The sequence below is a fragment of the Tympanuchus pallidicinctus genome, unplaced genomic scaffold (genome assembly GCF_026119805.1).
Source record: "Tympanuchus pallidicinctus isolate F22 unplaced genomic scaffold, pur_lepc_1.0 scaffold7, whole genome shotgun sequence".
Classification (NCBI taxonomy): Eukaryota; Metazoa; Chordata; class Aves; order Galliformes; family Phasianidae; genus Tympanuchus; species Tympanuchus pallidicinctus.
The window spans coordinates 6,342,174-6,360,062 of record NW_026294791.1 but is presented as its reverse complement, the minus strand read 5'-3'; the positions used below and the strand labels follow the sequence as shown (position 1 = coordinate 6,360,062).

Genomic DNA, 17,889 nt, shown 5'->3' with positions numbered 1-17,889 from the left:
TGAGGAATGTTGCAAGTTAGCCCTTGCCTGGGTGATGCCAGTTTCCTAGAGGTCTGCAGAGCACTTGGTTCTGGCTGCTTTGGGTTTATTTAGGGCTTGGTTGTTCCGAATCAGGTGATGCTACAGTGTAGTATTGAGTACTGGTGGCTTTGCTAGAGGTTGTTGCTGTTTCTAGATGGGAGGTTAGCAAGTTTTATTACAAAAGGTTTTTATATGAATCCAGTCATGTACTCGAGACTCCTGTTTCCAGGTCTGTCACTTGCCTGTAATGTATAACCATTCCCCATTCAAGTGGATGTGTTTTCAAGCAGTTTTTGTTGGTGTTTTTTTGGTGGTGAGCTAGTTTTCTAAGGGAAGTCCTTACTCTATCCTGCTTGCTTATTTGTCTTGTGTTGTATGCTTGATGGCTTTCTAACCCCTTGGCCTGTCTGGAATTAATGACAACAAGGTAGGAGTTCAAGGATGCTAAGCTGATACCAGCTTTGTGAAACTTCTTGACCAGTGAAGCAAGTTTCAGAAGAATTAAGTTGCTTGAAAAAAGGACAAAATCTGAACTTGCAGTTTCACTTGTTTTTGGATTGTCCTCACTGTTCTGTTGTCCTTCAACCTGTGTCTGGGAAGGCTGTTCCTGCATTAATGGGTCACCCAAGTGGTTTGGTCTGAGTCTTGAGAATGACTTACATGCAGGTAGGAAGAATCCGTAGAGGAGCCTGCTGTGCAGTTTGTGGTAGTTTGTCCTTGCAGGGAGATTTGTGATACAGAGGAAGGAACAAGAAGATGAAAAGCAACAAATGCTGTAGACTTTGCAGTTCCATGTCACACTGAGTGCTTTCCAGTCCATCAGCTAGCTCACAGTGGCTGTGAATAGTGTCAAGAGGCCTATTTCACATAGCTTGTAAACTCTCTCTTGCTGTAAGTCAGATTTCTGTCATGTCTTAGCACTAACAGGGCAGCCAAATTTCCCACCTTACCACCAGGACTGTAGAGAAAGGAGTTGCTACAGTGCGTTTCCCACAGCTGGCAGTGTGACATGAGGGGTGTGAAGCTTGCTTGCTAGCCCAGACATCTTCCTCCAGTAGAGGAAAGGATGAAACTGATGCCAGGCTTCTCTCTTGTCCTCTGCTGGTATGTGGGGGAAGATATTAAGGTCAGCCCCAGGCTCTGTGTGCTGTGACAGCGTAGGTTGTTCCCTTTACACAGATGGTCTAGCTAATGAGTACATTGCTGAGTAGAGTTCTGAATCAGGGTTATTAGCACCCAGAACTAACTACCCTTTATGAAACAGGAGTTCAAAGAAATCATCTGTAATAATGAGATGCTGCAGTGTAGCACAGGCGTGTACTTCTTGGCTCTGTGCATGGATTTCACTCATCTTACCCTTTAGGTAAGGTTCATGATGACATCAGAAGTACCAGCCATACCTCCTGAAAGGTGTTCCCAGGGGTCACAGCTTTTCCCAGCCCCTCTTGAAGACAAAGAAGACTCTGAGGAGCGAGGCAGGGGAAGCCCAGAAGCTGCAGCCTGATCTGAAGCTTTCTCTGAACCTGATGCTGCTCTCTGCAGATCATTCACCTGGAAACCTGGCTGAAATTCTGCCAGGTTGCGCTGCTTATCTAGCATTGAATGATGCTTTGGGGATCCTTTTGTCACTCAATGGCAGTCTCATACCACATGCTGCTTCTTCCTTGCTGTTAACCTGTCTGATGTGGCACTCAGTGATTACCTGTTAACAGAATGGTTAAGCTGAGTTTGTGGGCAGGATAGTAAAGTGCTGACGGGCGAATTAGGCACTGCAGAGCATCTGGCCTGTCTGTCTTAATCTGAGCCTTACAAGCAATCTCTTGTGTAGAAACTGAAGTTTTTATGGGATCTGAATAAAGTAGAACCTTTATTATGCTTGTAATATTTTTAAAACTATTGCCGTCAGTCTTGTGGAAGCACTTGGAGCAGGATATTAGTGTTTACTTTTACATGTTGTCTTCAACAGCATTTTTAGATCTTTTTATTTTGGTTTGTGTAGTTGATGTGATGTATCTGTCAGATGTTTTTCCTTCATTCATTACTTAAAAGCTTAGTAAACATGCAGTAGTGTCTAGTTCTGACAGATTCTTTTAATAAATTACTGTTATGATCTTATGATACAACAAAAAGGTTGGCCCTGCTTTCCACAGGGAAAAGCGAGTGATGGGATTCCAGAGTTTGTTGCTTTGGGAAGTTTTGCGTCTGTCAGCAATGTGTGCAGTGTGTGATCTCCATCATGGGTGTTTGCATAGCCTGTGGCATTATGGCAGTGTATGTGGAGTGTCTTGATGGTGAAGACTGGAGTTGTGAACTGATGTCAGTGGGGCAAGATTTGTACCTCAAGCAATCTGGGTGTGAGGAGACACAGCGTTCTGCACTGGTAGCGTTGAAGCCTTTGTGCCATAGCCAGTGGTAGATGGAAGGTGACAAAGGCAAGAGAGGTCTCATTTGTCATGGTTTAGCAGAGGAAATGCGTTCCTTGTTCACTAGGTATACGCAGGTTACTTGAGCTCTGTTGAAATATTTTCCAAGTGACTGTTTTCTCGATACATGCTACTGTTGGCACTGGGGCCATGGAAAATGGTAAACTTGAAAACTTCATTGGGCAAGTTTAAACTTCCTTTTTTTGGTTTTGTTCAATGTTAGAAGAACAAGTAAGTTTGCTCTGAGCAGAGCTGGGTGTCCCTAGATGCGGGTTACAGTGCATCCCATGGTATTAGTAAAGGAAAGATTGTTTGTTGTTGTGTTGGGGAATCCTTGTAAAATATCAGGAAAACTGCTTGGAAGCATATAAACGTGTTCAAGTGGGGGAGTGAAATCTTTAAATTGCAGGGAGATGGCCTGTAGCTGGGTAGCTTTTCAAAGCAGCTGTTCTGATGCAATTTGTTGCTGTACTGTCAGTTATAAATTGGATGGGTTGGAACCCTTTTCTTGGGGCTTCCCTGGAAATCCAAGCACTAAATATGTAGTACTTAGGAGTTGTAACCAGAGTCATTTTATTAGCAAGTTAAACCTTTAGAGAAGTTTTTATTGCTAGAAATGAATTTGGAATAGGTTTTCTTTTAAAAATATCTGTTGTTCTTCATCTGCCTTAATTCAAAGGAAGGTGGGAAGTATTTGCAAGGATATGTGTGACAGTGCAAGAAGTAGTGTAATGGAAGTAACAAAAGCAGTTGAAAGTTGGGCAGGAAAAACTGAAGTCTCTCAGACCAATGAGAGTCATCCAGATCCCAGGACATGAGCAGCATAAATCCTGGGGAGAAAGAGCCCCTTGTGATTTTCTCTGCTGTTCTTATGGTTGCCTTTCTCTAACCCCTTCCTGTTCGTGTTTCAGTATGGAGAGTTCAGAATCATCTCTGGCCCATCCTGAAATACTGTGCCTGCTTTATTTTTCCTCCACCTTTTAGCCTCTCTGTACCTTACTGTTGTTGTTACTGTTATAAAATTGTCACTTCTGGAATCTGGATTGCACAACAAAGAGGTATGAGTCATGTTTATGATGGAGCCATTGGTCTCTCAGTTGGGATTTGGGGTACTCTTCAAGCAGGTTTTTAACCCTTACTTATCTGTCTATAAAACCAAAGGCATAAAAAATAGATGTAGTTTAGAAGCTTCCTGTAGAGATGCTTGTGTCCCAGAGCTTATGCTCGTACTTGCAAGAGAAGTTTGATTTGTTAGTTCAGCCTTTTTTGCCTTTTAAGCCCCTTAGGTTCGGGTAGTATGGCTGTTACTGTTAGGTGTGTGATGGGGCTGACTCAGTTGAAACTGACAATTTTTAAGTGTGAAATTTTAAGACTGGTTTACATTCTGCCTGCTATTACTGAAATGCTCCAAGAGCCAGCTGTTCTAATAAGAAATTGGGACAACTGATAACTCTTAACTCTTTGTACTGTTTCTGTATTATTTTTTTTCTTCCCTGGCCCTGTATCTTTCCTGCATAGTTGCAGGCTGAAGGAGATGTAACCCTTCTGCACTCTGCTTGCTGGTCTCCTTTGATTCCTGCTACACCTCTCTTCTGATCCCCTATCAACCACCTCACATCTTCCCCAGATCTTCTTCTGATCACTGTCTCAAAGCTTGGAAAAGTCACCTGACTAATCCCCCTTTCAGGTTTTCAGCTTTGTTCTTATTGATATTATTTGGCCTGAGTACAAGGTGTGTAGAATGCGAGTCTAAATCAAATCCATCAGCCTCTATAAAACCAGGCAGTGCTTGCTGAAGGGCCCAGTTTCCACTTCTGTGAGGGTTTTTGTGCTCATGCATAGGCGCATTAAAAATGGCTGAGCTCTTGTAAATCTCCCTGGCAAGTCTAGACTTATTCAGTGTCTTAAGTCCTTTCATTATTTACAAGTAAATACATTTTAAAAATGCAGTCATAAATCTTTGAAAACTTCTTCATTTGTGCTTGGTTGAAACTCTGCAAACTTTTTTGTGCAAAGCTGACAGCAGGTAGAAATGTTTACCCTCTCTTTGTAGGTAGGGTTGAATTCTGCTCACAGTGATGGCAAAGCAAGCTGCTGATTCCGTGCTGTCTGCTGTTGAATCCAAGTTTGAAAATCTGTAGATTTAAAAGGAAGGAAACAATATTGGGGAGAAAGTGTTGAATTGTGTATTTGTGAAGCAAAAGTAAAGCAGCCAGGAGGGGAGGAAAGAACTGGCTTTGTCTCTCATTAGCATGTCTTCCTAGAATATATTCTGCCTCTCACTTTAGTGCAGTGCCTCTGAGTTCTTTAAAAGGCATTGAATTTTGGCCGGGGAAGAGGAGCAGTATGACTAAGGGATGCTGTGGTCTCTGAGGTGTCTGTCTGCTGAGAGTCAGAGTGGAGCTGCGATGCCAACACCGGCTGTGGGAAGTGTAGGACAGGCGCCACTCCTGTGTGTCGCAGCCCTCCTGGCCCTTAGTGGGGCTGCCTGCCTTCTCAGGAGCACTGTGCTGGGAGCTGGCGTGGGATGAGATTCCTGGGTTGTCACCAGATTCTTCGATGTGTGTTTATTCACTGCCCTACATGCATGTCCAAATCTGAGTGCATTGCTGAGACTTTGCTCGTGATCAGAGCTATTTGCATCTACTCATTTTGTTACCTCTGTGCTCTGCTGTGCCCTTGGGAGCTTTGTTCCAGTCTCCCAGCTTTCACACATAAGTATCCACAGTGGGATTTGCAAATATACCCGTCTGTGGAAAATTGGTGTATGATACTTAGAGCAGCAATGCAGCATCCAAATTACACATCTGATATGGCATGGAAAAAAAAAAGTGGGCAAGCAACATTAAATAGCATATTTGTACAGAAGCAACTGAATTGTGATTTCTTTAGGAAGCTCATGTATCAAATATACCTGTTTTACATCTCTTGTCTTTTTATTCCTGGCATTTTTGAGGAGCTAGATCCTGAACTTCTCTTAGATTTGTCATTGTTGGCACCAGTTAGAAAGGTGGCAGGGTTTCCATGGCATGTTTAGCCTTCATGCATCAGGGGCAGCTTCAGCACATGGGCAGCATGTTGCATCAGCCTAGGGCTGTTCGTTTGCTGGTGGGTCCACGAGAGGGACAGAGCAGGAGGCAGTGATGGGTTCTTGTCCTTGTGAGACGCTCATCAAATAGAAGAAGGGAACAAAAGCTCCAAACCACAATGGTTGTCTTGTTTCAGCACCTATCTCCTCAAAAGCTGTGCTGTGTTCCACCTGTGGGCTATCACTGTTATTTTTATACATGTTTATAGTGAGATCTTAAATTCAACTCTTCGAACACCTAATAAGTTCACTAACCTCCAAGAGCAATTGCCTAAAGAGCACTGCAGTCTCTTGATTTCCACAAGGTAGCTGGTGAAGTGTTTTATTTTGCTGGGTTTTCTAACACTACTCAATTTAAAAATATATATATATATGGTATCTATATAAACAAGTTAATAACCTGTTCAAGTAGCAGCAGGTGGAGAGACCTCTGCTCTGTTGTATCCCAACTCCTGTACCCATTCAGAATGATCTGGTGATCCAGTGAACCAGAGGACTGGGTTTTCGGTTGCTTTTTTTTTTTTCTGTTCTCTTTGCTGAAGTCTGATTTGCAGTGAGGTTCCATGGGCTGTTTGGCCCTAGTTTTGTCTGTCTGGATTCATGACTTCCAGCATCCGTGAATTTCCCAAGCAGCTTCTCACATTTTCTTGGCATTTTGTGGATGGCTTTAAGAGATGAACTACTTTCTTTGTGTACGTTAATAAGTGGCTGTGCCCTGATAGTTCTCTTTGTCTTCTAATGCTTTATTTAAGGTAGATTCATGCAGTGAGTTTGCCGATGCTGTAAATGGTGGATGAGTTCTTAATTTACTGTGAATCTGCTGATGAAAAGGCTGTGTGTGAGCTCAGTGTTGTTAAAGATAGTGTTGATGTGATAGCTTGAAGAGGAGACTATCTGCAGAGGTTCTTGAATTACTGCATAGGGCAAACCCTAGTGCTTGCATTGTGTAATGTCCTTTCCTAGCCTGTTGTTTTCTATTAAATCACTTTAGAGTTCAAATCCATCTCTTACACTCACATGCATCTCCTTTGTTCCTCATCCACCTGCACCTTCCATCTGTCAAGTGACAAAATAATATTTAATGCTGATCAAAGAATAACTTTGATAGAAATGTCTTCAGAAAGAATAAACGTAGTTCGAAGTGTAAATGTTCAGTCCTCTGGAAGAGTGAAAAATGAGGCGATGGAAAATGTCAGGCTGTAGTTCGCAGGCAGCAGCACTTAAATGGTTTGCTGTAATCATATTAGGATAGAATTAAACTGAATTCTTTATTTTGTACTGCAGTGAAATAGGACTGTTACTGATCATTTTCTCCTCCCTCATGCTTTGATGATTAGCATGAAAACTCAAGCAGCAGAATTACAGGAGTTATGCGGCAGTGGAACTGGTGTGAAAGAGCCTGAGCTGGAGTTCTGTGTCCTTGCACATGAGAGCTCTGGTGCTTTCCTAATAGACTGAAAATGAGACTACTGCTGCTTTATAAGAGGTCTGTTCCAGCCACATTGCTCTACAGCTTGGCAGATGGTGGCATGTGAATGGTTTCGTATTGATTGGATGGATTTGCCTCGGGATAAGAGGAGTGTGGGGCCTTAGAGGTGCACTTCTACCTCTTCTTTTTTTTTCTTTTTTGTTTGGGGAGGGGAGGGAGGAAAGGAAATGTATGTTTATAAAACACTTCACTTTAAATCGGAGGAGTACGTAGTAATTCAAGCACTGAAGGTACCTGGAAATAAAAAGTCCTTAAATAGATTATCACAAAGTCCAGAAAGCCAAGGGTACTTATTTACTGAATGATTATGCTTTTACATTAGAAGAAAATGACACTTTTAATTAGTGTTCAAGGCATATGGTGAATGAGAAAATAAGCTTATTTCATGCAAACAGAAATCGATGCAAATAACCTTTCTCCTCTTTCTCCTCGTATAAAAAGGGATGACTTGAAACTCAATACATATTCAAGAAGGTTAAGTCATTACTGCATCACTTTAATATTAGTTAAAGGCCAACAAAGAAAACCACTATTCTGCTTGTGCTTACTCAGCAAGGATTGCTGTGTTTGAAAGAATTAGTGATACTTTGTAGGTGGAAAATCTAAAGAATCCCTGGTCTATACCATGCTTTTATTATTTAACCACAGTAAATAACCTTTTGGGTTCTGCCTTAGTGCAGGAAGTGGCTGGAGATCCTATAATTCTCATACCTGTCCATCCTGGCCCACAGAGATACTTGGTTTTTATCTTTGTTGTTCCTTCTTGCACATCTGTGTTGTGCTGTCTTGGTGCCTTTCTAAATCCTTTGGTAAGAAACAACTTCAAAAGTTTGCATATAGCACCGAGCTCAAAGGATCCCGATCTCATTCAGGCCTCTGGGTGTTGCTGTAGAGCACTGAGTAAATTTGTTTATTGTAGTAATGGAAATATTTCTTGAGTTATTTGGTCTTAAGTAAGAAAGGGGTGGAGGGGGGGAAGCTCTCAGACATGGGAATGGGGAGTTTGATCTATTTGGAGGTTCGTGCACTGTTGAAAAGTGTCCTTCCCATACATTTTTCAGTCATGTGCTTTGATGCATACAACAGTGATTTCATAAATGAATTTAAGCCGAGCTACGTCATGACATTATCTTATCAAATTGTCTGCAAATTTGCTTGGAGGTATAGTTAGTATTTTCTAGCAGACTCTACCCACATGTGAATTATTTACACACTGAATTTTGTGTATTCCTGAGATCCTGCAGGCTGAACTTGATGCTAATTTTGGTCTGCAGTACAGACCATTTCAATGGGTGTGTTTTCCCTTCTAATTACGTTTTGTTCTCTGAACTGATAGGGTGTTACCATTTAGTCCATTTTTGCTGAATGAAATGGTCCTTCATAAATTTTAAGGTCCCTTTAAAGAATAATAATGGAGGAAGTTTTGGTGTTTTTTCTTTTAGTTGAGCTTACTTCTGGAGAGGGAAGTGCACAAAACAGTGCAGACCACATACATGTATTTAAATCATACATGTGTGTTTTTTTCCTCATGCTTGATAGGTATAGTGCTATGGGTTCTGCTGTATATCACAGCCTAAAGCGATTCCAAGAAGAAATCTTTAAGATGGTTACTTGAATCTGTGTTCACTGCCCACCTGGTGGTTATGGAGTGAACTGTTACTTTAAAGAATAGTTTAAACAACAGCCATGTTTGGGGCAGGCTAATCTTGCAAAGAGAGCAGTACATATAACAGGAGTCTACTGTGTGATAAGGGGAAAATTCAGCTCACTGACTAGATGTTTTAATGTGCGAACTCTAGGGAAATAACATATTGACTATTCTGTTGTGCGCAAGAAAATTGAAGAACCCTTTGCAGACAGAGGGCTTGCAAAGGATTCTTTCTGTTTCTCTTAACCAAAATCTGTGGCAAGATGTTTGAAATCAGCAGGACGCTTAATGCTGCTTTGTTAAATAATGAGGTAATATTTTGTCACTTTTTCTGGGCAGCATCTGTTTTTTCTCCTTTTTCTATGTTTATGAAGGCTTCAGATTAATCTTCTGAAAGTAAGAGATTAAAAAAATCATTCTTGAATTTATTATGATTTTTTTCCTTTTGATGCTTTTGGAGAATTGGGTTGTCTTTTATTTGCGGTTTCAATCGGCTGCTGTTGCCTAGGACATTATGCCACGTAAGGCTTCTAAACTGCACAGAGTAGGTAGTTATTAACGCTGAATTGGCTTCTGGTATAGTCCATCTGGGCTCTGTATGAGAGAGCTTGCTAGCGGCTACTGATGCTAAGATACCCGCAACCTTTGGGATGTATGCGTGGTGGAGAGGGGCTCAGTGATATGAGATCACTTCTTTTAAGGGAAACTGTCATTAATGAGTCAAGAAACTGCTCATTTATGGTAAGGAGAGGGGGGGTGGGGGTGGGAAACAACCCTGTGATTTCATTTTGATATTGGATTAGCTGTTTAAGACAAGTTTCTATTTTGTGGGGATGGAAGACTGCATTAAAAATATGTTTGCGGGTGGATTCTGGAGGGGCTGTATTGAGAATTTGATGCTTTACGAATGTGTCACAACTGTGATGCCGTGGCCAGGCGCTTACCCTGAGAGATAAATGGTACTATTGGAAAGACGAGAATAAGGTTGACTTTTTCAACAATAGGATTCTGCCTTTGTCTTTACGGAGGGAGGCCTCTGAGGACGGTTGAGCATTTGTTTTAGTGCTCCTCGGAAAGCCTGTGTGTGGGGCGCTTTTGGGGAACGCGGTCGGTGTGCAGAGCACCTGGATATACAGACAAACGAAAGAGCTGATGTGTTTTTTAGGGGAGCGGCGTGCAATTATTGTTTCAGAAAAATGGCTGAATCTTCTGATATGCATAACCAATTTATTGCAACGAAGTAAGCTGAACTTGAAAAGACATAAAATAATGTCTGGATTTCCTTCTTTAATTGTTATTAACCCAGAAGAGACCTTAAGTAAAAATTTGCATTACAAATTTAACTTCAATGTTCAATGTATATTTGCACGCAAATGTATGGTAATAAAGTGGCTCTGTAGCATTGTGATGCCGGGTGAGTGGATCACCTCAGTAGTCGAGTTAGGAAACGGATCTTCCGGGCGAGTTTAATCTCTGCTAGTTTTTACCAAGCTAGAAATGTGCTCAAAAAGATGTATGGTGAGAGAAACCCTCCGCAGCATCCTTACATTGTTCCTATTTTAATCAAATTCAGTACTCATTCCACAGCTAGGTTGTGTGATGCCTTGTAAATGTGGTTTTTCTCTGTGGTGGGTCAGCTTGGAGCTGGGCTTTGTAATCTGACTGTATTTCATACATTGTATTCCTGTGTTCAGTGAGCGTGTGTGTGACTGAAAGCAATGTGAGATGTACGGCATGTCAGCTCTGAGCCGAGCAGCTCCGAGGGGGCACATCTATACTGCAAAATAAAATGCAACTTCTGAGCAGTGGTTATCCAGTTAGGTGTTTTTGAAGGTGTGCGCGGTGGTTTGTGCGGAGGTGCCCTTCTTTCTCCTCGGAAGGAGCTCTGTGTGGGCTCATCCCACCGCTCTGCTTTTACCTCAGCTTTGGGAGCGCTCCCGTTAGTACCGAACTGCGAGGGACCGTCTTTGCTGCCAGGAACGCCCGAATGGTGGAACGAGGCGATCCCTGCGTGTGTGTAGAGCAGTACGCTTTAGTGGGGGTGCGTGCGAACTCCAGGTCAGTTGCGATGAGGGGATGCCGCGCCTTGCTGGCTCGGCCAACCTGCGAGCGAGGAATCGTAGAATATGGAATAGGAACGCGCTGCTCTGTCACGAACTGTCACTAACCCGCCGCGCTGCGTGGGGCGGCGGTTCTGTCAGCGGTGTGTGTGTGAACTCGGGCAAGCTCCGCTCAGCACAATGCCGGCCGAGGGCTGGGCCGCCGCGGCCGAGCGAGGGCCGAGCGGGGGGCGTTCGGCGCGGCCGTTGGGGCGCACGGCAGGCCTCGCGCGCTGCTCCCCGCCGGGCGGCGGCGCGGGAAGAGGCGCGGAGGGGCCGCGCGGCCCTCCTCGGCGCGGGCCTTAACGAGCGGCGCGGTTCGGGACCCCGCCCGGTGCCGCGGCGGGCGGAGGTCAGCGGCTCATTAACACCGTCAATCTGGCGGCGGCTCATTTCAATAGCACCTGATGTCGCGACGCCTCCCCGCGCGGCGGCGGCCAATGAGCGCGCGGGCGCCGCTGACAGATGGGGCCATAAATGGGCGCGGCGCGGGGCCGGCGGCAGCAGCGCCAGCAGCGGCAGCGCCAGCAGCGAGCGGGCAGCGCGGCCCCACCGCCCGCCCCGCGCCCCCCGCGCCCGCTGCGCACACTGTGCTTGGTGGATCTTAACAAATACCAATAAAAGTCAGGTCCCCGAAACCTTAGCCAGTCTGTAGAAGAGTTGAAGCCTTTCAAGACCCAATATTTGCCATTAAGAATGGTTATGGTAGGTATTGGTAGATTTAAGCTCGGGGCGCAGCGGGTGTCTGTAGAGGTAGACGTAGAGGCTGACATAGTTTTCCCCAAACGTGCATCGCTCTCCGCCTGTCTCACACGGGGGTGGCTTGCTGTGCTCGTCCATGATCTCTCCCTCTCTCTCCCTCTCTCTCTCTCTCTCTCTCTCCCTCCCTCCCTCCCTTTCATATTTAATGTCTGCGCGTCCTTTAATAAAGGATGTACTCTCGTTGCGAGGTGGCGGCGGTGCGCTCGGAGCGGAGCGCTGATGCCGGGCGGTGCGTGGCGGGCGCGGGGACGGCGGCTTTGTGCGAGCGGGGGTGCGTGCACGGCGGCGTTCGGAGATGCGAAATCCTCGGGGGGGGGGATGGGGGGGGAGGAGAGGGGAGGACAAAAAAAAAAAAGCCTCGAGATTGGTAATTTTCTTTTGGTGGACTGCGCAATAGGTATGGTAATTTTAAAAGCGAGTGATTTATATGAGCTTCGGTAAATGCTGCATATTGTATTTCAAAGAGTTTCCTGTCATGACCTCATAAAAAGAGGAGGAGGCTGTGTGTGTTGCAGCGCCTAGTCTATGTCGATTTTGTTGCATCGCTGGGCAGCCGCGCTGTAAGAAGGAATGTCAGCTTTTACATAACGCTCTCTTTGCTTCCGACTCGGTGAGGGGCTCTGAGGGTCCATCTTGGCGATCCCAGATGGAGTGGAATGGCCTGAAGATGGTAAGTGAGCGCGGCGCCTCGCCCCACCGCACCGCGCGGGGCTCTTTGTTCGGGAGCCGCCACCGCGATGGGCAGCGCCGCGCCGGGCCGGGAGCGCCGCGGGGGGTGCGGGTGGCCCCGCGTAGGGCCGTGCGCGGGGAGTCAGGTAGTGCGGGGCTGCGCGGGGCCGGGGGCCGCGGTCTGTGCGCTTTTTGCTTTTTTTTTTTTTTTTTTTTTTTTTTTTAATTTAATTTTATTTTATTCCTTCGTACCGAGGAGAAGGGCAAAGCCATATTTCTGTGCGCGGATAGTAATTCTATTTTTAGCCCGCGCTGGCAGCCGAGGGACCGGAGCCGCTCTCTCCCCTTTTGTGCTCGCCTTGTGCAAAATGGCACGATCGCATCCCGGGGGCGGGGGGCCGCGCACAATGCACCCCCGCTCGGTCCCCTCGCCGCCGCCACGGAGCGCGGCCGGGGAAACAAAGCGGCGGTCTTTTCCCTTTCTTACAGGATTGCCTTTGTCTGCCTGCTTGTTTTGATGGGTGTAAAACAAATAAGATTAGACTGAGCAGCCGAACTGAAAGCGATAGCTGGGAGGAAAAGCCAATGAAAGGTTGCCGGGGAAACGAGCAGAGGGGAAGCTGAGTGGGGGAGCAGGTGGCAATCATGTGGGAATACTGCAAACAGTGTAAAAAAAAAAAAAAAAAAAAAAATCTAAAAAAAAAAAAAGAAAAAAGCAGGGGCTACCTCGATTATCTGTGCTATTCTTTGTGGCAGTCACAACTTTAATTATTCTTTATAAATAGGTGTTAATTACATTTCTGGCTCAGGCTTACAGTGATTTCTAGAAATCTGTTTTTAAGCATCTGTTCTTTCTCCTTTGCAAAAGAGGGTTATCTTTTTTTTTTTCCTCCTCTTTTTTTTTTTTTTTCCCCTCCCTGCTGTGAAATTGTACGTGCAAAAAATGGCAAGGAATCCTGCGAGGCAGTATAAAAAAAAAAAATGTAAATTATATTGAATGAAGTTGACAGAGGTATAATAGTGAACTCCCACAGCTGATAGCTTCTGCAAATCATTTCTTAGAATTTTCCAGCAAATGTCCCTATGAGAACAGTAGGTAGAATGAATTTACCCTAAGCGGTGATTTTGTGTTAAGTGATATTGGTATTTTTACAAAATCAGATGGTTATATGGCAGGATAATCAGTTCAGGGGAGTTCACCAGATCCTGCCGTTTATGCGCTGAGCAGAATTTACGAAAATAATGGGATTATTTTCCTCTCCGTCTCCAGCCCCACCTTGAGCCACCATCTATTCTCCATCTGCTGTAGCAGTGCCACTTCCAATGGCAGGCTGCGCGTGGCAACTTTACTTTGGGAACTGCAGCTGAATATTGTGCTGGTGGTGATGGGCTCTCATTGTGGTGGCAAACAATGTGCCATAGAGAAGCGCATCTTTAAGCGAGGCTGTCGGTGCTGGAGCGTAGCGGCTGCTGGGCGATAGACGGTAGTGTAAGAGATAGGAAAATGTGGTTGCCCAGAACATGCTCATCTATCACACATCAGGAGGCACAAGAGGAGCGGAGCACGGATACAGAACACGCCTTTCTTTCTGCCTTCGTTTTCAGATTATTTCTTACTCTCTTCCTTTCTCTCGTGCACAATTGCTTCAAATGCAAATCGGAGCAGAGACATTAGTGCTCGATTTCAGTAGGAATAAAAAGAAATTAAATCCCCCTTCTGATTTGCTTTGTTTTTAGTGCTGCTTCTGCTGCAGTCCTTTCTGTAAAGAAGTGGCTGAATGGCCCTCTGAAAGCTGCACTGTTTTACATTGTAAGGGGAAAAATCTTGAGGGTGTGTGTGTATGTGTAAAATTGTGTATTTCACAGCCTGTCCGTGTGCAGAGATGTGTTCTGACAAGTATTATAGTTGTATGTGCAAGCAAAATGATTTTTCTTCCATCTGAAACAGAGATGCTGTGTTCTAAATCTGTTAACTTAGTCACGCCAATAAATAAGGGTGCCTTTATTTTACACAGCTGCATTGTTTAAGAGTCATCAGCTAGCACTTACATTTTCACTTCTTGTTCAGTTTGGTATTTCTACAAAGATTTTAAAATGTAGTCCTTGTCTTATGGCGCACGTGTTCCTGCCTCAGTCTTCCTCTTTTCTTTGTTTTAGGATGATATTAATGAATACAGCCTGCACATAGTGGCATTCTTTCTGCATGTAAGGGATCACGCTGTAGACCTTCATATAGGAAAATAGCTGTGAGGTTAGTGAAATTAGTAGTTAAATTGCTCGGAATTACTATAGAAAGATGAAAACGTAAAGCCTCTTCCAGTTTAAATTAAAAGGTGGAGAAATTGCAGCAGTATTTAGGCATGTTTTGGGAAGGAAAAAAAAGAACACTGCTGTCTTGGTGAACACCTAGTCAGAAAGGATGAAATTCAGAATTAGGTTTTGATGCAATGTGAGTCCTGTCCAGCAGTTTAAAATCCTGTCTCCATGTACTTCACTAATCAAGTTCCCATGTTAGACTCAGATGTCTCTGCTGTTGTTTGGCTTTCTTGCCTCCTCTGCTTTCTTCTTTATTAATTTTTCTTTTTTGAGCTCTCGAAGTGAGCCCGAGCTGTTGTGACAAAGGATGAATTAGAAGGGGTGTACTTAAAAATCTCACTTGAATGGGTTTGGAATAGTCTTCCTCATCTTTATTTGCTCCTGATAAATATTTTGACTCTATTGAAAGAAAATCTGGTTGTGTTAATCTTGCATATATTAATTTTTGGAAACATCTTTTAGGTTACGATGACTTTTTTCACCAACCTTCCTACTTGAAATGCTGTGAGGGTATTAATTAAATGCGGGTTATCCTCTGCGCTCCCCGAGGTTTTTTGGGAGAAATAAAGTCTGATTGCATCCCATATTCTGGCAGGGGAATCTGGTGTCTTCCTTAGGAACTTGCACTTTGAAAATTTTTCAGTAGGGACTCCAGGCAAGAAATGGGCAGTGGCAGAGGATGTTATAGTGAGAGAGATGCAGATAACTTGACAAATCTACTCGTCTGTTTTGGCAATCTGTGTCTGCTAAACAACTGATTTACATGCCTGGGCACATTAAAACGTACATTTGTTTGTCAGTGGGACAGCTGACTGGATACACTTGGATGCACTGGCAAATACTGCAATGCAGTATTTTTTTCAATGTCATTGGGGTTTTTGGGGGAGAAGTGGGCGCAAAGTTTTCTTTGCAAGTGAAACAATGATAAACCACGTTGCCTTTGTAAATGATAGGCCAGATTTCACAGAATTTGCTTATCTCTGGAAAGGCACCCTTCCCCCACTGCACTTCTCTCTTTCTCTCCTTTCCGCAAAGGATGGAGGAAGAGATGAGCATGCCTGTATTTTGTGTGTTCATGTGTGTGTCTTTCTGTGCCATTCGAATGGATGCGAAAGGAAGAGCTGGCATGGGAATGAAAATGGAAAGGGTGTTTCTGTAAGGTAATACTCTGGAATTGTTTGTGCATACATCTGGTTATCAAAAGCGTAGGACTTCCAAGCAGCTCCACAAGCAGGACGTGTTTTTGCAGGACTCTATAGAAAAGGAAAGAGGAAGGTAATGTTTACAGTTTAATAAGTAAAATAGACTTAGTTGTAGTAAAATCGGTATCTAATATGGATTTAGATGTAATGTTTGAGATACCGTCAAGTGAAGATGTTGAAGAAGTGGGCGTTCAAATGAATTCCTTTGCTTGCTCTTTTTTCTTCCTTCAAATGATCCATCTTTCTAAAATACCAGAATGTTTTAGGTGCAGGGGGCTTTTGTAGGTCACTAGATACACACTAAGAAGAAGGCAGAGAGAAGGTCTCAATGTGTCAGAGGCAATAATTGTCTAAAATTAACTATCTAGAAAAGGAAGGAGAAGCTTGGAGGGAAGAACGAGGCTTAAATACATGAAACTGCGCTGTTCTACTTGGGAGGTATTGAGTGGTAGAGCTGAGCTGGTGCTGTGGTGTGATGCCCGCTGATTTCTCAGAGCCTTGACTTTGCAGGTTTGTTACTTTGCTCATGCCTTCAATTATAACCAGTTTTGGGTGATAGCTTGGGGCAGTGAAGATAAGACCTTTTGTTTACTTGAGTATTCTGGGAGAATGCAATAGTGGTGGAACATCACTGTTAGAAATAAGGTGTTTTCAGATGAGATACAGTAAGAAAGCAATTTTTTCAACTACCTAATATTGTTCTATTTGTATCAGTTACATTGCTTGCATAAATTAAGATCAAGCTCAGTAACACCAGTGTTAGATATATCTTTATTTTTGGCAATGATAATCCATGTTTTTCCTAATCATACTGGGTCACCAAATTATTTCTTCTTTAGGACCCTGTAAAGTGAAGGAAGGGGCTGAGCATCTTTTACCTATTGTTCTACCTTTGATTGCAACATATTTGATGATTCTCCCCTCAATGAAGAGAATCTGTAAGAGTCAAGAAATAAATCCTTATTTAAAGATTGAAAATATATAAAAAAAAAAAAAGACACACAACCTAGACCTTTGTGTCCTTCCTGAAAAGGGTTAGTTACACGATGAAAGGCAAGCCTGGCTTTGATATTTAGAGTTGTGATGTATATAAGATTCTGTAGTAAGCTTTTGTTGCTAAGGCTCATGCAATTGCGTCAGTGATGCTGTTGTGATGGAGAATTATGCATTCTTGAAGTCTCAAATAATTTTCCCTACGTTCACTTTTTTTTTTAATACTAAATTCTTATGAGATGCTTTAAAGCAATAAATATCTTACAGTTGGTATATTTTCCCCAGTGTGAGATCATGCACCAATACTTTTAAGGGTTGGGGCTATAGAGTAGTTAGTTTCTGAGCTTCCAGAAGTCCTGGGGGTGCAGCACGATAATCTGTTTTGGAACAGATGCAAATGAAAGTTGCCCTCTAATTCAGTGCTTCAGGAATGTTCTCTGCGTAATGCTTTTCTGTCCATGTTGGTGACTTTCAGCGTTGGCAGAGGGCACTGGCACCACTGGAGCCCTTTCAATAGCAAAGCTCTTTGGAGTCAGTTGCTCCAGTCTGGAGTGTTTGCAGAGCTGTCAGGTGGCCACTAAGCTGTCTCTGTTTTAGTCCTTGCTTCCTCCGAGGTGGCTGGAGAGGATGTGGTCCCATCTGACCCTCCACCCGCAGCTGAAAAGAAGATGGAAGGTCACTGCACTGCGCTTGGGCCTGTGCGCTGCCTGTGATTGCGTGCGAGCCTGGTCGGAGGAGCTGAAGGCTCCTCTGTATTCACTCCCTGGTTGAGTGCTGCTTAAAAGCTTTTGTAGGTACATGAGGGATGAAGGAAGCTCGTCCTTTTTTTTTTTCCTTCCCTTATGAATTTTTCATCTTTGCATACTTGAAAACTGGCAAAGACAACAATACTCACAATTTATAATTTAAGATGGATCTGACTCATCCCGTAATGTTGTGCGCAGTGGCCCATTGAGAATGTGGAATTCCAGGAGCTGACTGTCACGTTATCTCTTGTGGGGCAGATGAGTGCAGTTGCCATAAGTCTGTGTTTTTCTACTGTTGTTAGAAGGAAAACTGGTATTTGTGACTTGAAAGGTTGTTATTGTTAAGGTAAGCATTATTGGAAGACTTTGCAGTTCAGTTAAATTCTAAATGTTTGTTATGATGTGTGGATGTTGACCTGTTCATAGTAGTTCA

The 17,889-nt window shown here is 43.8% G+C and overlaps 1 protein-coding gene across 9 annotated transcripts in view; it reads left to right on the top strand.

The window, feature by feature from the left end:
• ELAVL4 (ELAV like RNA binding protein 4) overlaps positions 1 to 17,889 on the top strand; it is a 73,640-nt gene that overhangs the window by 4,729 nt on the left and 51,022 nt on the right. The window contains exon 1 of one of the 9 annotated variants that reach the window (XM_052665978.1): positions 9,279 to 9,410. The exons of 2 other annotated variants lie outside the window; for them this stretch is intronic. In XM_052665978.1, coding sequence (XP_052521938.1) covers positions 9,294 to 9,410 — 117 coding nt within the window. In that variant the 5' untranslated portion in view covers positions 9,279 to 9,293. Of the gene's footprint in view, positions 1 to 9,278; positions 9,411 to 10,607; positions 10,728 to 11,322; positions 11,474 to 11,636; positions 11,760 to 11,782; positions 11,802 to 11,938; positions 12,201 to 17,889 lie in introns of those variants that run through there. 6 more of the 9 variants (XM_052665979.1, XM_052665985.1, XM_052665983.1 and 3 more) reach the window with 6 other exon arrangements.